This window comes from Numida meleagris, chromosome 13, assembly GCF_002078875.1.
Source record: "Numida meleagris isolate 19003 breed g44 Domestic line chromosome 13, NumMel1.0, whole genome shotgun sequence".
In the NCBI taxonomy this organism is placed as follows: Eukaryota; Metazoa; Chordata; class Aves; order Galliformes; family Numididae; genus Numida; species Numida meleagris.
Window position 1 is genome coordinate 6,521,080 of NC_034421.1, and position 18,854 is coordinate 6,539,933.

General features: G+C 52.0%; 3 protein-coding genes across 12 annotated transcripts in view; 2 read left to right on the top strand and 1 right to left on the bottom strand.

The window, feature by feature from the left end:
* Positions 1 to 9,688, top strand: part of SLC9A3R2 (SLC9A3 regulator 2) — a 28,949-nt gene extending 19,261 nt beyond the window's left edge. For both annotated transcript variants that reach the window (XM_021412046.1, XM_021412047.1), the window contains exons 3-7: positions 1,762 to 1,938; positions 3,465 to 3,618; positions 5,517 to 5,560; positions 5,877 to 5,939; positions 7,406 to 9,688. In XM_021412046.1, coding sequence (XP_021267721.1) covers positions 1,762 to 1,938; positions 3,465 to 3,618; positions 5,517 to 5,560; positions 5,877 to 5,939; positions 7,406 to 7,564 — 597 coding nt within the window. In that variant the 3' untranslated portion in view covers positions 7,565 to 9,688. The remainder of the gene's footprint in view (positions 1 to 1,761; positions 1,939 to 3,464; positions 3,619 to 5,516; positions 5,561 to 5,876; positions 5,940 to 7,405) is intronic.
* On the bottom strand, positions 10,237 to 15,520 carry NTHL1 (nth like DNA glycosylase 1). Of its 3 annotated transcripts, none has more exons than XM_021412048.1 (6): positions 15,388 to 15,520; positions 14,751 to 14,971; positions 13,666 to 13,836; positions 12,957 to 13,116; positions 11,384 to 11,489; positions 10,237 to 10,720 (listed from the first exon to the last, which is right to left on the bottom strand). In XM_021412048.1, exons 1-6 carry the CDS (start codon positions 15,449 to 15,451, stop codon positions 10,597 to 10,599), a joined length of 846 nt encoding a protein of 281 aa, XP_021267723.1. In that variant the 5' UTR covers positions 15,452 to 15,520; the 3' UTR covers positions 10,237 to 10,596. The 3 variants fall into 3 exon arrangements, with proteins under 3 accessions (XP_021267723.1, XP_021267725.1, XP_021267724.1); XM_021412050.1 differs by lacking the exon at positions 15,388 to 15,520 and adding an exon at positions 14,161 to 14,285 and having other exon boundaries at positions 14,751 to 14,888; XM_021412049.1 differs by having other exon boundaries at positions 10,584 to 10,720; positions 11,384 to 11,532.
* TSC2 (tuberous sclerosis 2) overlaps positions 15,524 to 18,854 on the top strand; it is a 30,594-nt gene continuing 27,263 nt past the window's right edge. For 4 of the 7 annotated variants that reach the window (XM_021412040.1, XM_021412041.1, XM_021412042.1 and 1 more), the window contains exons 1-4: positions 15,525 to 15,599; positions 16,376 to 16,540; positions 17,401 to 17,487; positions 18,133 to 18,243. In XM_021412040.1, coding sequence (XP_021267715.1) covers positions 16,403 to 16,540; positions 17,401 to 17,487; positions 18,133 to 18,243 — 336 coding nt within the window. In that variant the 5' untranslated portion in view covers positions 15,525 to 15,599; positions 16,376 to 16,402. Of the gene's footprint in view, positions 15,600 to 16,375; positions 16,541 to 17,400; positions 17,488 to 18,132; positions 18,270 to 18,854 lie in introns of those variants that run through there. The other 3 variants (XM_021412038.1, XM_021412039.1, XM_021412045.1) reach the window with 2 other exon arrangements.

The window sequence follows — 18,854 nt, forward strand, 5'->3', positions numbered from 1 at the left end:
GAAACTGCTGCAGAAATCCTCTCCCAAGCAGTTTCTGTGCAATTTATTTTGGAGATGGCGCTGGTGGAGCCCAGAGCCCTGCTCGCTGGCACTGTGCTGGTTTGGTGAGCTTTTGGTGCTTTGGGACTGCTGCTGGAGCCATGACCCCTTAAAACTGGAGTAAAACGGCTCATGGAGGTAATTTCTAAGTCCCAGTAGGTGATTCTGGACGTGTTCCTTTCTGCAGCCCCTGTTCCCAAGCGCTCGGAGCCGTGCGCATCCCTTGAGGTCGCACCGAGCCCGCTCCAGCATTGAATCATTTCCTGTTTTTCTCGGCTGCCGCAGAGCTGGAAGTGTTTGCAGATGGGGTGAACCCACAGCGCGGGGGCATGGGAACGCAGGGCTGAGCCTGCAGCCAGCCCAGGGCGCTGCGCACCGTGAGCGCCTATGGGGGCTTTCCCTTTGGGAAGCAACGTGTGCGTGAGGGGTCACTGCTGAGCGGGTGTTGGGGGGTGAAGGAAGCCCTGGGTGTTTCTTGGCCACAAGTGCCCAAAGGAGGTCCCCACCCACCTCCACCAGCTGCCTTTAGCGGGGGGATGGGGATGTCTTTCCCAGCACTTTTTTTTTGGCCAGGTTGGGAACATCGGGGAAATTTTCACGTGTTTTTATTGTTATTTTAAATGAAAGGTTGCAAGAGGTTGTCCCACAGATAGATAGATATCTGAGGTCTGATAGCAGGTGGGAGCAGCGTTGCTTTCCGTGCAAATTTAAAACTCAGCCGCAGGGAATGCTTTCCTTAAACCACAGACCAAAAAAAAATCCCTGAAAGACACTTCTATTTCTGAGCAGCTCCTCCCCAGAACGTGGCTGTGCCGCTGTGCCTGGTGCATGGGAGCAGCAGTGGGCTAAAACCTGCTGTGTGCTGCTCCCTGTGAGCCCCAAAGAACCAGAAAGCATTTTGCACGTGATAGAGGTGAAGCACTGAACTCCTCACGTGCTCCACTAACTTTTGCATTGAGCTCAGCCTGGATGTGCTGCGGGCACCCGGGGCAGCACCGTGTGCAGCGCTGGTGCTTCCTCTTTGCAAAACCCAGCTGTTCTGCAAAGGCTTCTGCAGGGCTTTCCCACTCTGCCCAGCTCAGTGTTTCCGTAGTCTCACTGCTAAGCGGCTGCAGAGCAGCTGTGCTGTATGGCTCGAGGTGGGCACGCAGACGATCTCTCTCTGCCCTAAGTCTGCCTGGTACTCCCAGTTATTTGCGGCCAGTTTTGAGCTGGTTGCGGGATGGGGCTGCCCATCCTCTGGTGCCATCCCCATGGTGGCCAAGGATGCGGCTCCAGATCTGAGCATCACACGCTCCCTTGAAGCATCCCCGTAGGGAGGGACCAGTAGCAGGACAAGGACGAAACCTGGAGCCGTGCTGGAGTCACTGGGAGCCAGGCACGGTGCTGCCATCAGTGAGTGCAGGGGGTTAAGGTGGTGGTGGGGTGGCAGCCCCCAGGGGGGTGGGTGGATCTGGGCTACTGTTGGCTGCGGAAATGCATTTTTTGTTGTTGTTGTTTCGATTTCTGTGGAATGGTTTTGGACAATCAGTTTTCTAAAATAAACTCAATGAGAGGAAATCCATTTGTTAACCTGTCCCTGTTGAGTTGGAAGGAGGGGATGGTGTGCAGATATGTTGCTTCCTTCTCAGCTTAATTCTGATTCGGAGCAAAACCAAACCTATAAATCAAACACGGTATTTTATCTCCCCTCCCCCATCTTCTTTCTTTTTTTTAAATCAGGATTTAAACGGACAGAAAGAGCTGTGCCCGCGCCTCTGCCACCTGAAGAAAGGCCCCAGTGGTTACGGCTTCAACCTGCACAGCGAGAAGTCCCGCCCGGGGCAGTTTATCCGCTCGGTCGACCCCGACTCGCCGGCGTCCAGAGCGGGGCTGCGGCCCCAGGACCGCCTGGTGGAGGTAACACCACATGCAGCACGGTGCTTTGGGGCCCTTTTGTTGGGTTTTTGGGTCCTACCAACGTGGGTCCTCCTGGAAACGAGGAGAGAACGAGCAGAAGGGATGCGATGCTCAGCTGGGAAGCGTGATGCTGAATCCAGCCCCCGTCCCGTGCCCTTTTCCATCAGATCCATCATGCTGCTGGGCAGGGCAGGAGCTTGGAGCCAGGGGAAACGCTTGGCAGAGAGATCTTAAAGCATAGGATTGTGAAAGATGGGGGGAAAAACCACTCTTGGAAGCGATTTCCTGTCCGCTTAGTGCCGAACAACAGAATTTTTGATGTTGCACAGAATCACCCTCCCCTCAGCTTGTTTGTCTCTTGGTGTTTTTACTGAAGAATGAGTTCCCCCATTCAAAGCAGCATGGACAGACGGACAGGCAGTGCTTGTTCCCAGCTGGGCACCACACCGTGCCCCCAGCCTGGCTCTGCCCTGGCACCGAGGCAATGTAACGCTGGGGCTGGGGCACCCGTGGCTGTGGTTCATGGCAGCGAGGGGTTTTGTTATTTATTTATCATCCCTTGGCCGAGTGCCCAGCACACACAAAGCAGTGAGGGGTGAGCTGGAGAGCTCGGAAACCTGATCCCCCTGATCCGGCTCTTTGGGGCTCCGATAAATAATTGATGCTCCCAGCCCTGCTGTACCGGTGTTGCAGTGGGAGAGCAGGGGCAGCCCCCTCTGGGGTCTCCCTATGGGTCAGTGTAGCCAGGGTGAGCGCCCTGGGCAGGACTGGGGTGATGGGGTGCAATTAGGGTGATAGTGATGTGCCGAGACCACAGGATGTCACTGGGGTGCCACTAGGGTGCCATTGGGGTGACAGTGGTGTGCCCAGGGGTGACCGTGAGGTGATGGTGGGGTGCCCAGTGGTGATGGTAGGGTGATGGTGGGGATGGAGCATGGCTACAAGCCAGACTGGCTCCTTGGGACTGTGTCTCCCACAGCCTAAGCCCTGGCACAGCAGGGGCTGCGCCTGCCCCGGGCAATGGGTGTGTTCGTTTCTGAGCACAAACAATGCCTAGAAATCACAATTGTTCCCTTTCTGCCTGGGAGGAGAAATCCCGTCTGCTGGTTGCTCCCAGGTCGCGTGTGGTGAGGGGAAAATGAGTCAGAGAGTCAGGGACAGGCAAGCACCACGCTCTGCCTGGCCACTGGGACACGGGATATCCTCCGTCATCCCTTATTGGAGGGGGATACACAGAAGAGCTCAGGCAGGATGAAGTTTTGGGGGCAAATTGAAGGTGAATACTGGGCTTGAAGTCATTAGAGGGGAACCAGCATGGTCCTGAGCACCTGCGTAAATGGAGGGAGGTGGTGGAGCCTGGGGGCCCAGTGGAGTTCAGGAGATAGAACCATAGAATCCTTTGAGTTGTAAGGGACCTTTAAAGGTCACCTGGTCCAACTCCCTGCAGTGAACAGATGGAGCATGTGCAGAGGTTTTTGGGGATGTCAGAGATGTCTGTGCCGTGATCTGACGCTGCTGCTTTGCAGGTGAATGGGATAAATGTGGAGGGGCTGCGGCACTCAGAAGTGGTGTCCCACATCAAGGCCAGAGAGAGTGAAGCCAGGTTGTTGGTGGTGGACCCCGAGACGGATGAGTACTTCAAGAAGCTGGGGGTGACCCCCACCGAGGAGCACACCAAAGGTGAGAGCCCGGTTCTGCCCCCGTGACTCACCAGGACGCGGGTGGGATTTCAGGAGTGACAGAGTCATGTTTCCCTTGTCTCATCCCTGAGTGGTTTCCTGAGCACCACCCAGCTATTTATAAACAGTGAGAATACTCCCAGCCACAAAACAACTCATTATTTTGACACGGTGAATAATTAACATAGGGACTGGCTGCCAGAAGCGGCTGTGGGGTGACAGTGCTGTGGGATGCGGCGATGGGTGCAGCGCTCGGTGCAAGTGGTCCAGCTGTGGGGATGCTGTGCTGGTGGCACATCCCAGGGCTGCTCAGAGTCTGGGAGAGGAGCACTGCCATGGGGCTGCAGGGCGTGGTGACCCCTGGCAAAGGAACCTGAGGGTGCAGAGAGAAGTGCAGAGCAGCCCCCGTGTGCACACACGCAGGGAAGGGCTTCACGCAGCAGCGATCACACAGACGGCCGCTGCAGGAAACATTTCCCTCGCTGCTGGAACCTGGCAGGGAAAGCTGTCTGTCTGCTCCACACCCTGTCACCATCCGACCCAAGCTCGGTCAGGTGCTCTGTGGGAAGATTGGTCCAGAGAAATAGAGTCAAAGTGTACTGAGGGGTGAGAGCGGTGTCAGATGCTCCAAGTGGGCTTGAGAAGGAGCGGTGTGAGCGCGGTCTGCTGGCAGGAGCACAAAGGGGCCCTTGTTCCCAGCAGCAGGGACACAGCCAGGGCCATGCGGGTGGGTGTGTGAGTGCTGAGCACTGGCTGCCTGCTCCCTGCACTGGGAGGAGGGGGGTGTAGTGAGGTGGGGGTCGGTCTCTTCTCCCAGGTGACAGTGATAGGATGAGAGGCGATGGCCTTATGTTAAGCCAGGGGAGGTTCAGGTTGGATATTAGGAACAATTTCTTCTCTGAAAGAGTGCTCAGGTGCTGGCACTGCTGCCCAGGGAGGTGGTGGAGTCACCATCCCTGGAGGTGTTAAGAACCGTGGAGATGTGGCACTGAGGGACGTGGTCAGTGGGCACGGTGAGATGGGCTGGAGCTGGGCTTGGTGATCTTGGAGGTCTTTTCCTACCTTACTGATGCTATGATGCACAATGGCTATGGAGCTGTAAGTTAGGAGCCCTGGACTGCTGGAGTTGCAAGCTGCTCTGGCACCGAGCGCTGCTCTTGCTTCACTGGGTGCTGTGTTGCACAATGAGCACGGACACTGTTGTTCTCTGCTCGGCTGCTATAGTCTGGGGGCTGCCCAGGGTCCCAGTGGGGCTACAGAGGGGCACAGAATGGGGTCTGTGCCCCCAGGAAGTCTTTGTGCTCAACATAATTCAGTCACTGAGCCTGTCGCAATTAGCACATCTGTAGCACCATGTCTCATCTGTCCCATGCTGCCTTGAGCAGTGACTTGGTTGTGGGGACAGGCAGCTCATCTGCATCGAATTTGCCATTGTATGGAGCATTATTAGCACAGATTATTGGAAGTGGGCAATAGAATGCCAAGGTCCATGAAAGGCAGTGGGTTTCTTGCCACATGCTGTTGCAATACCAACAAGATGCTGATTTCAGCAAAGAATGTTGGGCTGGTCTGTAAGATTTCCAGTTAAACAGTTCCCAGGAAAAACGATTTCACTGTCAAAAATGGGAGTGCTCTGAATGTAGAGCTTAGAGAGGGAAGTGGCTTGGTCCCCCTCCTGGAGGAGATTTTCTTTTGATGAAAACAGCGTGCAACTGAGTGAGGTTGGGATTGCAGAAGAACACAGTTCTGGGGGGCACACGCTGCGTCTGCCTGCAGCTCTGGGGCAGGGGGCACATGGGGCTTCTGGGGCCATGTTGGGACTGCAGCTCCTGTGATGGAGCCCAGCCTGGCAGTCCCCATGAATGCACTCACTGTGTGTTTCCTCTGCGTGGTCCGCAGGTGTGGTGCCTCAGCCCATGACGAACGGATCTGCACAGATGCAGGTGAGTCCCCGCCTGCTCCAGAGTTGCCTCAGAGCAGAGGGAACCTCTGAGCATTGCTAAGGCTCATTGAGCTCAATTAATTGCTGCTGGCTAATTAGAATTGCTTCCTGCTACAGCTTTAATTTCAGGCTTGCACAAGACTGGGCTGAGCCCCGTTTGTGCCTTTTCCCCAGGAATGGCACCCTGCATGTGCCATGGTCCCCGCAGGCATGGGGTGCTGCACTGGGGCTGGCTGTGACGTTTGTCCCCATGTGGTTACTGGGTTTTATTGCTTCTGCCTCCGCACAACCTGAGCTCACGTTTCCATTTCCCACAGCTGAATGGAGGATCCACATCTTCATCTCACAGTGACCTTCAAAGTCCTGGGAAGGAATCGGAGGTAAAAACCCCAAACACACGTCGTCTTCTTTTCACATACGTATGTACATGTTTATGCCACGGTGGTGCGTAAAAACGCCTTTACATGCAAATTCAGTTTCAAATTGCAGGCTTAAGTACACCTGCATCCACCCAATAATCAATACAGGGAGTTCTCTATCATGCCCTGCCCTGTAAATCCGTGTGAGGTGCAGCCGTGAGCCGCTGCATTCCTTCCCCTTCGCCAGGGGATGAAGGCGTGCGGTGCCACGTGGCCGTGCTGCCAGCAGAGCCCTGCATGGGGGATGCACCCCCTGAGCTGGCCGGGCAGGGGGCTGCGAGCAGCAGCTGCGTTTGGGGCCGAGCCAGGCGCCTGCAGGCTGGCAGCTCCCTTTTGCTCTGAGCATTAAATAATGCATGGCCCGATTACACAGTGCATGCGAACCGGTTTGCATCCACAAGCCAGAGCGAAGCTGGAGTGGTCCTCTTGCAGGATGCACCGTGTTGTTAGGGCAGCAGTGCTAGAGGGCAGGACAGGCTTTAAGGTGTTGAAAGCGAAGGCCTTTGTTCTCACTGTTTACCTGCTGTGCTTAGGTGAGCACAGTGCATGCAAAGTGCTGCACTGGGGCACCTCTGCAGGCATTGAGACCAGGAGCTGCACTGTCTGCCAAAACCATGGCACAGACACGGGTGCTGGTGCAGAAGCTTTACATTGCAGCTGCTCTGGAGCTCACCCACTGAAAGCAGCTCTGGTGCAGCACCCAGTGGGGTTGGTCCTTCTCTGCCCTACAGACACCAAGGAGGGGTGAGGGCAGGGACACTCCAGTGCTGCGTGCTTAGCACAAAGCATTTGGGCTCACGCATTAATTGTACGCCAGGGTACAATGTGTTGGCTGTCTTCTAGCTATTACAGGAACGAGAGGGGCAGGAGGAGCCTATGGGCAGTGGGGGCTTGAGGGCACATCACAGTAGTGGCAGTGACTTTAGAAAGTCATTGATTTTCTTCCCATAAAGCACTTCTACCAGGTGGAATAAAGCTGCACCTTTCTGTACAGTGCCCAAAGGAGAATGCACTGGGCATGGCCAGCAGGACAGGCAGGAGCTGTTGGCTGCAATGTAGCGATGAACTCTGTGACCATGCAGCTTCTGCACTGGTTAAACCAGAGACAGCACGGGGCAGGGGCTTTGACCTAGCACTGGTGGCAGTGCGGTGACACAGAACATAGAATGATTGGGTCGGACGGGACTTTGAAGATCATCCAGTTCCAACCCCCTGCTACAGGCAGGGTAATTATCACACTGATTTCCCAGCCTTGTTCAGACGTAAGTGGCATTGTTCCGGGTAAGGTGCCCAAAGACCACATTCTCATCCTTTGACATTAAGAGAGCCTTGGGTGCACAAGGCTTGGATGCTGCTTGGTGGCTCCAACAGCCAGAGCAACAGTTCCAATAAGGTCACGCGCTGACTCCATCCCTCCCTCCCTGCAGGACGGAGACTCGGAGAAGAGGGACCCATTTGAGGAGAGTGGGCTGAGCCTGAGCCCCACAGCGGCCGAAGCCAAGGAGAAGGTGCGAGCCAAGCGGGTGAAGAAGAGGGCTCCGCAGATGGACTGGAACAAGAAGCGGGAGATCTTCAGCAATTTCTGAGCCCTGCTGGAGGCGGTGCTCGCTGCCCTGCCCGGACGTTCGGAGGTGCCCGCACCTCTCCTGCAGTGTCCACGTGAGATGCTTTGTGCTCTGCTCTTCACTGGTTGCTTTTATGAAGCGTATTTTAAAGTCCTTTTTTTGTTTTTTTATTGTTATTATTATTATTATTGTTGTTGTTATTATTGTTACTCACCAGCGATTCTCATAAGACAAATGTGACCAAAGCTCCTTTCCTTGCTCGCATTCAGCCCGGTTGGCTTCCCGCTGTCCCTGTTCCTGCTGAAAAAGGACTGGAAGAGTTTCACTCTTGTTTCTTACCTGCGTTATTTAGGCTTTTGTTACTGTTTTTTATTTGGGGTGTTCTGGGTCTGCAGGTGTCCCAGGCTGAGCCCCGTGGGATGCTCTGTGCCCCTGTGCAGATGGGGGCACCTTGCCATGGTGGAGGGCTGGCATGCCCCTCATGATGGGAAAACAGACAGCGACCATGAATCACTCGCTAGCTTTGCTATGGGAATGAAAGTATTCTCATTGCTATTGTTTTGAATGAAGTCCCATCTGTTTCCAGTTAGTGTAGGGACCTCCCTCCCCAGCAGCGACTCCTGTCCTGGCCCTGGCAACTCCTTTTCCACTTCCTAGTGCTGCAGAGGGGATGCGCAGACAGCACAAACCCGGCACCAGAGGCCACCAACATCATGGTCTGCACAGTCTGAGAGATGCTGCAGGGCTGAGTGTGTCACTGCAGAGCCCTTGGGGTTGTCACACTGAGCCTGGCCCTGCTCCCCCTGCACGTCCCCGGCCCTGGGGTCAGCTATGGAGTGAACTCTGTGGTTAGGAGAGGTTTGATGTCACGAGCAATTGCTTTGGTTTTGTGTCCTCCTTTTAATACCCAGAATGTTTTGAAATCCTCCAAATGTAAAGCATGACAGCCGAAGTTGTTTTTAAGCTCTTTATTGCTTGCCTTTGGCTGTGAAGGAGGAAAACTAAATGCAGTGCACCAGAGAGGGTCTGGCTGTGGGGTCTGCTCCCCCCAGCAGCCTTGAGCCCCACTGTGTGCTGGCCATGCAGCAGTAGGGAGGGACGGGGCATCTGGTAAAGCCATGTTCCCCAGCTGAATGCAAATGGCAGCAATAACTTGGGTGTTGATGACTCTTCTGAACAAAAGACTTGGCTGCGACTTCGCTCTGTTAATCCCCAGAGCTGCTGTATTATGAGGTAGAGGCCTTTGGATTAGTCAGTGCACTATGGATATTGCCATGGCTCAGTGTTTCCTCAACACTGAACTAAAAGGTGCCTTATACCATGTGCTGCCCTCCTGGCTGCAGCACAGGGCCAGTGCTTGGCTGCTGGCTGGAGGGAGCACAGAACCCTCAGGGGTGAAGGAGAGGATTTCTCTTTTACGAAGGTGCAAACTGTTGATGGGCTGAATAGGTTGAAAAAAATTGAGTGGGTCTGGTGCAAGTGTTGGATTATTGGGGACAAGACTGGCAGCAGGATGACGGCTCAGGATGGGGGGAGATTCTTCCTCCCCTCCAGGACTCCGCCATTAGCTAGAGGCCTCTTCCCTACCCCTACTTCAAAGACGATTAGCTCCTTTCTTTTTAGTCCCTGAAATATTTGCTTCTATGAGAACTAAGAAAGTACTGAAGGAGCCCCACATTTCCACGGTATGCACATCGTTCCCAGTGCCTGCATAGCCAAACCCTGCAGTGCTCTGCTCTGTGCAGGGCACAGTGCTCCCCACTACACCGAGAACTTAATCTACAATGCACGTCAAGAGCAAAGACTCATTTGTAAATACCACATTTCTCATACAAGACTGGACCACTGTAGTTAAGGGGGGGGAAGAAAGAAAGAACGTGTAGTTCTGAAAGCAGATCAAAAGAAATCAGGTGTGCAAATGCATACTGATAAGATTTTAAAATCTTAATCTCTGCTTAGTCCATGGAAATTGCTCCTGGTTAAAGCACTTATCATATTTCTGACATCTTGTAGCTCAGTAGCAATTATTCAGTTCCTGTACATTTAACTTGGAAAAAAAAATCAATAAAGTGTAAGGCTGTTAGCTGTATTGTAAAAACATAATATACACTGTAATGTCAGTAATAAACTTCGTTTTCCCATGTACCCTTTATTTGCTAATTCCTCACATGTTTGGTAGGGAACTTGAGGGTGGTATTACTGCCTTCTTTAGCACATTATAAACTTTGCTTCCTCCCTTGCCTGTTTAAAGTGTAGCTGAAATTGTCTCTTTGAAGCTCTGCAATGAAGTCAGCACTGCCCTTTCTTTGAAGAACAAAACACACGTGGTGGTGGTGGCCCTTCTGTCAGCTTCTGAGGTACGCACTAACCTGGATCTTGCAGCTACTGGAAACCCTGTTAGCATATTCAGAGAGTGAGAAGCTGGCTGGTTACCTGCTGCCATGCTGGGCCTTCCCCCAGACTCCTCTGCGAGCAGAACTCAAAGGTCACTTGTTCAGACTGTGGTTGCCTCTGACCCTGGCTCATGACATCTCCAGTTGGACCTTCCTGACCATGGTTATTGCTGCCAGGGCCAGGCAGGAGACAGCTGCCTGCTCTCAGCTGGCAGGGCTGGTTGCTGGGGGCTCAGGTGAGGCTATCGGTATTCTTCTTCCCCTGCCCTGTGTTACACAGATGCCAGCAAACCTCACAGGTAGAAAAAACCCACCACCTTTATTCAACACGTATTTACAAGCAACAGCAGGTCTTGCATCTCTCCAGCTGTTCCTGACACTGCACAGCCTGCTGCTCTGCTGGGGCACACTCAAGCATTCACACGGGGGCTGGAGCTGGCAGCACTGACGCAGCAGGACTACTGTGCTTTGAAAGACCCTTTTTCCTCTTGAGAGCTCAGCCACTGACAGCAGCTTCCCCTCCCCAGAGATGCTGAGCTGGCTGCAGCAGTCTCCTGTTTCCCCTCAGTCACACAGTCAGCCCTCTGCAAAGCACAACATTCCTACCACTTGGCTCTGGGCTGAAGCGGCTCTGTTGCTCTACGAAGCCAGAGTGGTCTCTCAGCATCTCTTAGCAGCTGGGCAAATGTCTTGATTGAGGCATTCCTTGCAGCGAGGATTCACAGGCAGGCAGGTCTGCTGGCCAAAGCCCACCAAAAGCCAGTTTATCTCCCTCCAGAGATCCCTACAGTGAGAGGAGTGTGTGAGCTTTCCAACACAGTTGCTTAGAGGGGTTAAGCAGCCCATACTTTTACACTGATACCTTTTGCCTACTGCTTGTTCCTCTTGGCTTCCCAAGCCACCTGGAGGCTAAGAACAACCCTTCTAGCCCCTCTTGATCCCTCTGAAGTGTGGAGGATGCGGAAGGACAGTCACACAAAGCACGTGTGGTCATTTCCTTGTGCTAAGGCAGGTGTCAGATGCTGAGATGTGACATTAGAATGCTCCACTTGTCAGTTGGTACTTGATACCGAAGATTAAGCATCACTGAAGGATCAGTGATCACAACCATGGCCTGCTACTGCTATGGCCATCAGGTTCAGCAAAGTCCCACATAGAAAAGCACCTGGCTTGCATTATAATAAGTTCATCTAGGAAAGAGAGTGTGGTATCAAGGCCTCCAGTTACCTTCCTGAACTAGTGCTGACTGACACATCTGATAGCAAAGAAACCACTCAGTAGTTGAGATGCTGCTGAAACACCCTGAGAGCAGAGAGACATCTGCAGACAAGTCCATCCATAAAAAGGAGACCCACCCTGCAGGCACTGTAAACACGATAGGATTGTGTGCAGATGTGGCTCCTCCAACTAGCACAAGGTGCAAGGAGGCTGGGGGCTCACACCTCACCTGGGCAGCCAGTCCTCCAGTGCTACCCGAGTTTCCTCAGGGTATCTGGTCTCCTTCTTCACCCACTTCAGCCTGTTTGTGATCCTGTGCACGTGGGTGTCCACAGCTAGGAAGGGAGAGCCCAGAGTTTAGGTGGGAGACAAACATGCCTGAATGGAAAGAGCACACCCAGGGCTGCGTGTCACAGCAAACCAGGTACAATGCCCTGCAATGGGCTTCCTTTGCAGCCTTGCAGGAACAGGACAGGTGAAACAGAAGGGGAGGCTCACCCACAGAACAAACATGTTGCTTTCCTCCTAAGCTCAGAGCCAAGAGCAAACAGGGTGGCTATCTCATATCAAGCAGCTAGCAACACACTGACACAATCTCACGCAGCCTTTCTACAAAGGTTTCCGCACTCTGATCTAGCAGGCACAGGGCAGCCTGTCCTAGGTTCTCTTCCTCCGGGTGTTTCAGCTGCTGTTATGCAAGTTGCAATCTCTGCCCCTCAGTTTACCCAGATGGAAAACACATTTCATAATACCTACTAACACAAGAGGGTTTGTGAGGTTTAAACAAATGTTTATAAAGTGCTTTGAGCTAAAAAGCTCAGAATGCAAAGTATATTATTGTTAGATCAGCAGCGATAAACCTGTCTCTGTAGCTAATTGGGCAAAACCCAGGAAATTGCTGTAAACAGGAAGACTAAGCCTTGCCTCCTAAATCAAAACTGAACACGCAATTATTTGGAAAACAGTTGGCTAGTTTGGCTCCCACTGGACTTCCCTCCCCCACAGCAGGGAGAGAACAACGGACCCTGAACACTGTTGAGCTCTTGCACAAGAGCCACATTTTGCACAGCTGACAGTCACCAGTGGGGCTGCAGGGGTCAGCTGCTGCCCGCAACTGACCTTGGGTTGTGGCAGTCATTCATCAGGTGGCACCACTACTGGCTTTCCCAGGGCCCTCCATTGAGCAGATAATACACTTGGAATATTAATCCGTCCCCAGGGTCCTGGGGTTGTGCTGATCTTCCAGCCCCATCTGCTGGCTGTGCAGGGCAGCCCTTTCTTTCGACAGCACATCATGAACCGCTGATTTCAAGCAACTGGCACTGGAGACTAAGCCACACTTCTACCCTCTCAACAGCTTGCAGAACCAACCTACCAAACGTCAGGCCACCCTAAAATTATCTGTAAATCACAGAATTATCCCCAACTCTCTTTCACTTGACACCAATGAGATTTCAAAGTTTAATTTTACTAGCACATCTTTTTGGATGCCTACCCAATTAAGCAGCATTTGCTCTGCTTATCAGCATCTGAGTGGAGGAAGTGACTGCACTTGGGGATTTTTGCTTCAAATTTTGGGCAAAACAGTAAACGGGTCCATGCTTAAATCCTAGCAATACATCCACTCTGAGTGGTTGAGGGTTGCACCCTGCACCCACCCAAGCACAACATACACTCTGCATATGATTAAAGTGATGCTATTAGGCTCCTTGGGGCAGGCAGTTTGCAATAAGCCCTCTGCCCAGGGATACATCATGTAGGATTTGGGAAGAGAGAAATGTGGAAAACAAAGTTCAACCTACCTATCCCAGACACGCTGTTCCAGGCAATGTTCATGGCCAAATGGGCCATTTTGGGCCCAACTCCTGGCAGCTTCACTAGCTCCTCCACAGTGCTTGGTATGTCACCACCGTATTTCTGCTTCAGGATGGCTGTCGTCTGCTTTATGTACTTCACCTTGTTCTGGAAAACCAAAGGGAAAAGCAGAAAAGACAAGCTGCTCTCCAATACAGGGGAAATAAACAAACAGAAAAAAAAACATTCCTCAGCGTGGGTTATGAGTGAGGCCATGGACTGGAGTTTGCAGAGAGGTGACAGAGGTCTTGGATTTCTCCCTGAAAGCAAAATGCTGAAAGCTGATTAGCTCTAACCTCCTCTGCACTCTGCAGGCACTGCAGCAAACAATCTTGCTGTGAATACAAGTCACTAAAACCAGCATAAAAATACAGCCTTTAACTTGACTCCAGGGAAGAGATCACCACAGGGCATGGAATAAATGCTGAACACGGGCTGGAGGGAAGCCTCAGGTGCAAGGCTGATTCACACCCACCTTCTGCCTTCAGCACTTGCTTTCTGCACAGGTACTGGCTGTGAGATGCAGCCTGCAAAGGCCAAGCCACCCACCTTGTGTCCCTCTCCTGGGCTTCTGAGCAGTCCCAGACACGAGACTCCACATGGGAACAGAGGAAGGTGGAGGAGGCTAATGCACACAAATGTTGATCCTGCACTCACCCTCCAGAATCCTACAGGATAAATGATTTGCCCGAGTGTCGCGTCATCCATCTGCAAAATGCTGTCAACTGTGAGGCCACGCTGCCTCAGGCGCAGCATGGCAGCTGACGTCACTTGGTCCTTGGTCTGGCTGGAGAGCATCAGTGACAGCAGAACTTGGTAGCGCATAACCTGGGGGAAAGGGGACACCAAATGGCTCTGAGAAGATTCTTCTGGTGCTAGATTCTCCCACCCAGCACAACACTGCTGAGCCAGTCTGTGTGTTCCCTCTGTGTCCCCATGACCAGTGCACAGAGAGAACAGCCACACACCACATCCCCACCTTGCTTTTTTTTTTTTTTTTGTACTGATGCAAATGCTCCCCTCGGTGGGAGGTGTCATCTGGGGCTTCTGGTTGCATTTCCAGGCTGAGGGAGCACACTGCCACCCCAGCAGGCCTCTGCCTTTCAAACAGCATCACTTTAAAGGAGGGCTGCAAGAAGGAAGGAAGCTAACCTGCACTTCTGTGCTGAAGAGTATAACAGCAGGTTGGAATGTTTTTCTCAGCTCTCTCACTTTCTCCCTGAGCTGTTTTTCCTCTGTGTTACAGAGCCACCTTGGTGAGTATCCTCCCTGGACTCCTGCAGATTTTTAAAGAAAGAAGGGACATGCCTTCATACCCTGCCAGCCAGTCCTGAAAGTACAGCCCTAATACATTGTTGGGGTTTCCACTCCTAGTCTAAAGTCATCTCATTTTTGCCTCAGCTCCTGTTCTTGGTTCAAGCTGGTAACTCTCCAGTTTAAGCAGAGGACAAGTGCATTGCACAGCTGTGTTTGCAAGTGGGAATGGGCTGGATGGGAGCAGAGAACCCAGAGCCACGTCACGAGGACTGTCTGAAGACACTGAGCTGGGCACAGGACAGAGAGCAGCTGGCTCTTCTCTGCCCACAGGATAAGTCAGCTCCCTCCTATGTGTACCTGTGCCATAACCTCCTGCAGGACTGATCCCTGCCTGGACGCTAGATGTGCTCTGTATTTATTTTGCTGTTATGGAGATACCCTAAATGGTAATACTCAGCCTGGAGGTGCTCCCGAGGTGCCGTTACCTGCGGTGGTGCGCTGGTGTCATAGCATTTATCCACTCCCATCTCATCCACAGGAGCATCTCGGTGCCTCCTCATCTCCCGGATGCGCTCCAGCTGCTGCCGCCAGTTCTCTGGCTCCCATTTGGGGCCGGGGGATTCAGGCCTGGGTTCGGCTTCGTAGGCAATGGGGACCCTCCTCGTCCTCCTGCTGTACCTCGGGGCTGCACTGGGGACCTGGCTCCCTGCAGGAGGGGGATGTTCATGCCTGAAGCCAACACTTGCTGTCAGATTCCATCACCTGCCCTGCACCAGGCGCTCCAAGAAAAGACAAAGACACCTTCCCCATCATCTCAAACCAGCAGCACTTCTTGTGCAGGTACCAGCCGGATCTGGGAGCACCATAACAGAGCAAAGAAGGCCCTCACAGAGGGGTAACAGTCTCCACAAACAGATAGAAACCCTCTAGAACCCATTCCTCTCAGCAACCCAAGCCTCGGTCACTACTTTGAAGACCGCCCAGACTCCGCCCCCTTCCACATCGGTCCCAGGTTCAAGTTCAGGTTCAAGGTTCGGGCCCGGGCCTGGGCCTGCGCCTGGGCCTGCGCCTGCGCCTAACCCTAAGCCTAAGCCTAAGCCTAACCCTAACCCCGCCCCGTACCTGCGGTCGCAACTCCAAGCCGCCGAGCCGCCCTCCCACCGCCCCGAGTCACAGCCGCACACATGGCGGCAGACCCGGTACTTCCGGGACTACCAGTCCCAGAATGCCCTGCGACGCGGAAGGCACCGGAAGTGATGGGAGGGACTTCCTCCGGAGGCGGGGCCAGCGCGGCGCGGAGAGGGGCCGGGGCGGCGGGGCTGGGCCTGCGGCGGGTGAGCGGCCCCGGGCACGGGGCTGCGGCCTATGGCTGCCGTGGGCCTCCGGGGTGCTGGGAAGCGGTTGCGGCGCGGCGCGCTTGGGGCCTGGGTGGCTGTGGGGCTGCTCTGGGGCCCGTGCTATGTCTCCGGGACGCAGCGATGGGTGTGCTGGCGTGAGGGGCGGGGTGTTGGGGTGACCCTTGGAGGGGAGGACGCCCCGCCGTCCTGAAGCGTAGTGTTTATGTTACAGTGCTGTGTGCTTGTCATGGAATCGTGGAATATCACCGGTTGAACGGGACCCACACATTGCTTTTGGGTCGGGAGTAATGGAATCCCAGAATGGTCGCGTTTCAAGGGCCCCGAGAGCCCCCCCCAGCCCCCACATCTGCCGCGGGCTGGGTGTCCCCACCGGATCAGACCAGGCCCCGTGCAGCCTGGCCTTGAGCACCTCCAGGGATGGGGCACCCGTAGGCAAGGAGAGCGAGGGCTTTGGCTCGTACCCCCCTCAAAGTGTGTATGTCCATGCTTCAGAGATCAGTTCAGTGGTGTTAAAATGGAGATTGCCATGTGCAGGCTGTGGTGGTATTGGTCACTCCCAGCAAATGGTTACCTTGTGCTGTCAGCCCTGGGCAGCTCAGTGTTGTCCTCGGCACTGGGCTTCTCTTCTCTGTAAACAGCTTGAAACAACAGAGCTGTTTGTAAATGCTGCATTGTGAAGGCTGTTAGTGGTGGTTTCATGCTTAAAGATTCTGCCTGGGCCTCCCTGAACAGTCGCTGCTCTGTGTTTGCAGGGGCTTGGCGCTGCTTTCTTGTCAGCAATGGCAAAGCCTCAAAGCAAGGATTCTGGGCTGAAGGAGAAGTTCAAGAATCTCTTGGGGCTGGGAACGTCCCGGGGAAGTTCAAAGTCATCAGAGGGCAAGCAAACGGAATTCATCATCACTGCAGAAATACTCAAGGTGTGAGAAATGGGTGTAGTCTAGATTGCCTGGGAAGGCAGAGGGCTCTCAGTCGGTTGTTCTGCTTTCTTCATTGCCACGTGTTTTTGCCTTTTTACTTTATCTCTCTATTCAGTCTTGAGTGAAATGGATGTAAAATTCATGGAGTTAGAAGTTACAGCATTTTAATTATTCAATGTTATATCAATATCAATAGATCACTTTGAGATGTTTTATGGGGTGATGTTATTCTCTGTTCTGTCAGATTTAAGGCTCATTTTTCAAAATAAGTTGCTTTGCATTGACAGTCTGAGCTTGATGAAGTTTAGGTGGTGGCAGTTAGTGCAAGCTGAACATGATTTCTGTTTCAAGAAAAACTTACATTTTTGTGGAAGAAAAACTCAAATGATTCCAGTGATTGGTCTAGCATGTCAGAATAGTTGGCAGACAAAGAGGAATAAACATACAAGGGGGAAAGAGATCAGGATATCTTCTTGTTTGTGCAGAAGCAGCCAAGCTTTTACCTGCTGGAAGCTGGAGAGAGACTTATGTCCATCCTTTCCCTGCCTCCAATGTACTAGATGAGTGCCACAGCCAGAGAATTATTAACTTTTCTGAAGAAAATGAGTTGTTCTGTCCTGGAGGTAAAAAGCTGCTTGGCTCCAGGTCTGGGAAAGTTCTAGTTTTGACAAATCATCATATGCTCATGCAAAAATGTTTTTGGAGGAATTCCTGAAAAGCTTCAGTGATGGTGACTAATAGTTAGATCATTTTGGGCTAATGTCTTAATTCCTTTTTCAACAGCCCATGTACCCCTCTGAGAAATGAATAACTGTTTCTAGAAAGATAAACTGTTGGCTTATTTCTGCATTTCGTTCCAGGAACTGAGCATAGAATGTGGATTAAGTAATAGGATACGAGCAATCAGCCAAATCTGTGAAGTGGCAAAAACAAAAAAAATTGAAGAGGTAAGTTTCAAAGTGTTCAGTGAGTATTTGAAGCGTAAAATGTAAACAACAACTCTTAACCTATCGTAAGAGGTTCCTGTAGTTTAGACTGCCTTTTCAAATTGGTAATCCCAGAAGCCGCATTTTGTGCTGTCCAAACCTGTAGTAAGGTGGCCCACATGCCAAGGAAGTTAGTATTGTCCAACCTACCAGCTGTGGAGGAGAGAGCACGTAGCTGACGGGCTTTCTGCTTGAAGTGGAAGGATAATGCTGTGAATTTGTAGGCCTGATCAGGACAGTTAACAGGAAATGATGTTAATCCTGCATGTAGGGTGTTTGCTAGCTCCTGTCCTGTTAGTAAGCTACTTCAGATTGGTTTTAAACTCACCTTGTGTTTGGCTGAAGGTTTCTGTACGATTGTCATGTGAATGAAGAAATTCAGTGAGTGGGGTGCAGGTTGTCACACAGGCCAGGAACTGGTGTCTCACATGCTTCACCCCAGCTTATGACTGGCAGCTGGGAGAGTCCCTTAGGAAGGAGAACTGTGGACATGAAATCCCTGAGGATCTTGTTTATTAACTTGCGATAATTAATGGCTGACCTACTGGGAGAAGTTCCCAGAAGAAGCTTACCTTTCCTTTTACTGCCTCTCATGTTTGTTTTCAGCACGCAGTGGAAGCAATATGGAAGGTGGTAGCTGATATGCTCCAGCCAGAGCGCCCAGCTGAAGCCAGACATGCTGTTCTTCATCTCCTAAAGTCAATCATTCAAGGACAGGTGGAAACAACTATAGAAAAAACACTGTACTTAAACTGGGTTTGTGTAAAGTATGAATGTGGAAAAAAATATTGGACACCTTTTTTTACAACTTTCCACATTTCTGATTTTGGTGTTTTAATTTAAATTCAGGCATAATGCAGCAAATTCTATATGATCTTTGTCCAGACATGTCAGTCCTAGTCTGCAGCAGTTTTTGATGTTTCTTCATGTCAAGTGTGCAAGAAATTCTCTATGAGATACTTTTCTAGCCTGGCCAAGTTAAGCATGCTATGAATTCTTCAGATGTCACAGTGTGCTATTCAAACATAATACTGTATTGGACCAAAGTCCTACTTTGCAGTGTCTTGTAAAGGTAATGGTGAATGCTTAGGAAAAGAGTAAGCATCAGTTCTGTTTCTTTTTGTTTTATAAATGCTCTCCTGGCAGTGCTGTCTGGTTGCAGTTTCTGTGGATTGCTTTGTGTATTGGATGCTGTCTGTGTGGTGCTGAACAAAATAGCCTTCAAGCCCTGAATGCTGGTAAAGAAATGTTAGAACAGATTGAGAAGTCCTGAGCAATTGCTGGCAGCCAGTAGAGACAGAGTTATTTTTGTAGCCTGTAGAAAAAGA

Coding starts and splice junctions, on each gene's coding strand:
- NTHL1 (XM_021412048.1), bottom strand. CDS start 15,451: ATGTGTGCGGCTGTGACTCGGGGCGGTGGGAGGGCGGCTCGGCGGCTT. Junction 14,972..15,387: donor GCTTGGAGTTGCGACCGCAG/GTACGGGGCGGG, acceptor CCCCTCCTGCAG/GGAGCCAGGTCCCCAGTGCA. Junction 13,117..13,665: donor ATCCTGTAGGATTCTGGAGG/GTGAGTGCAGGA, acceptor TTGGTTTTCCAG/AACAAGGTGAAGTACATAAA.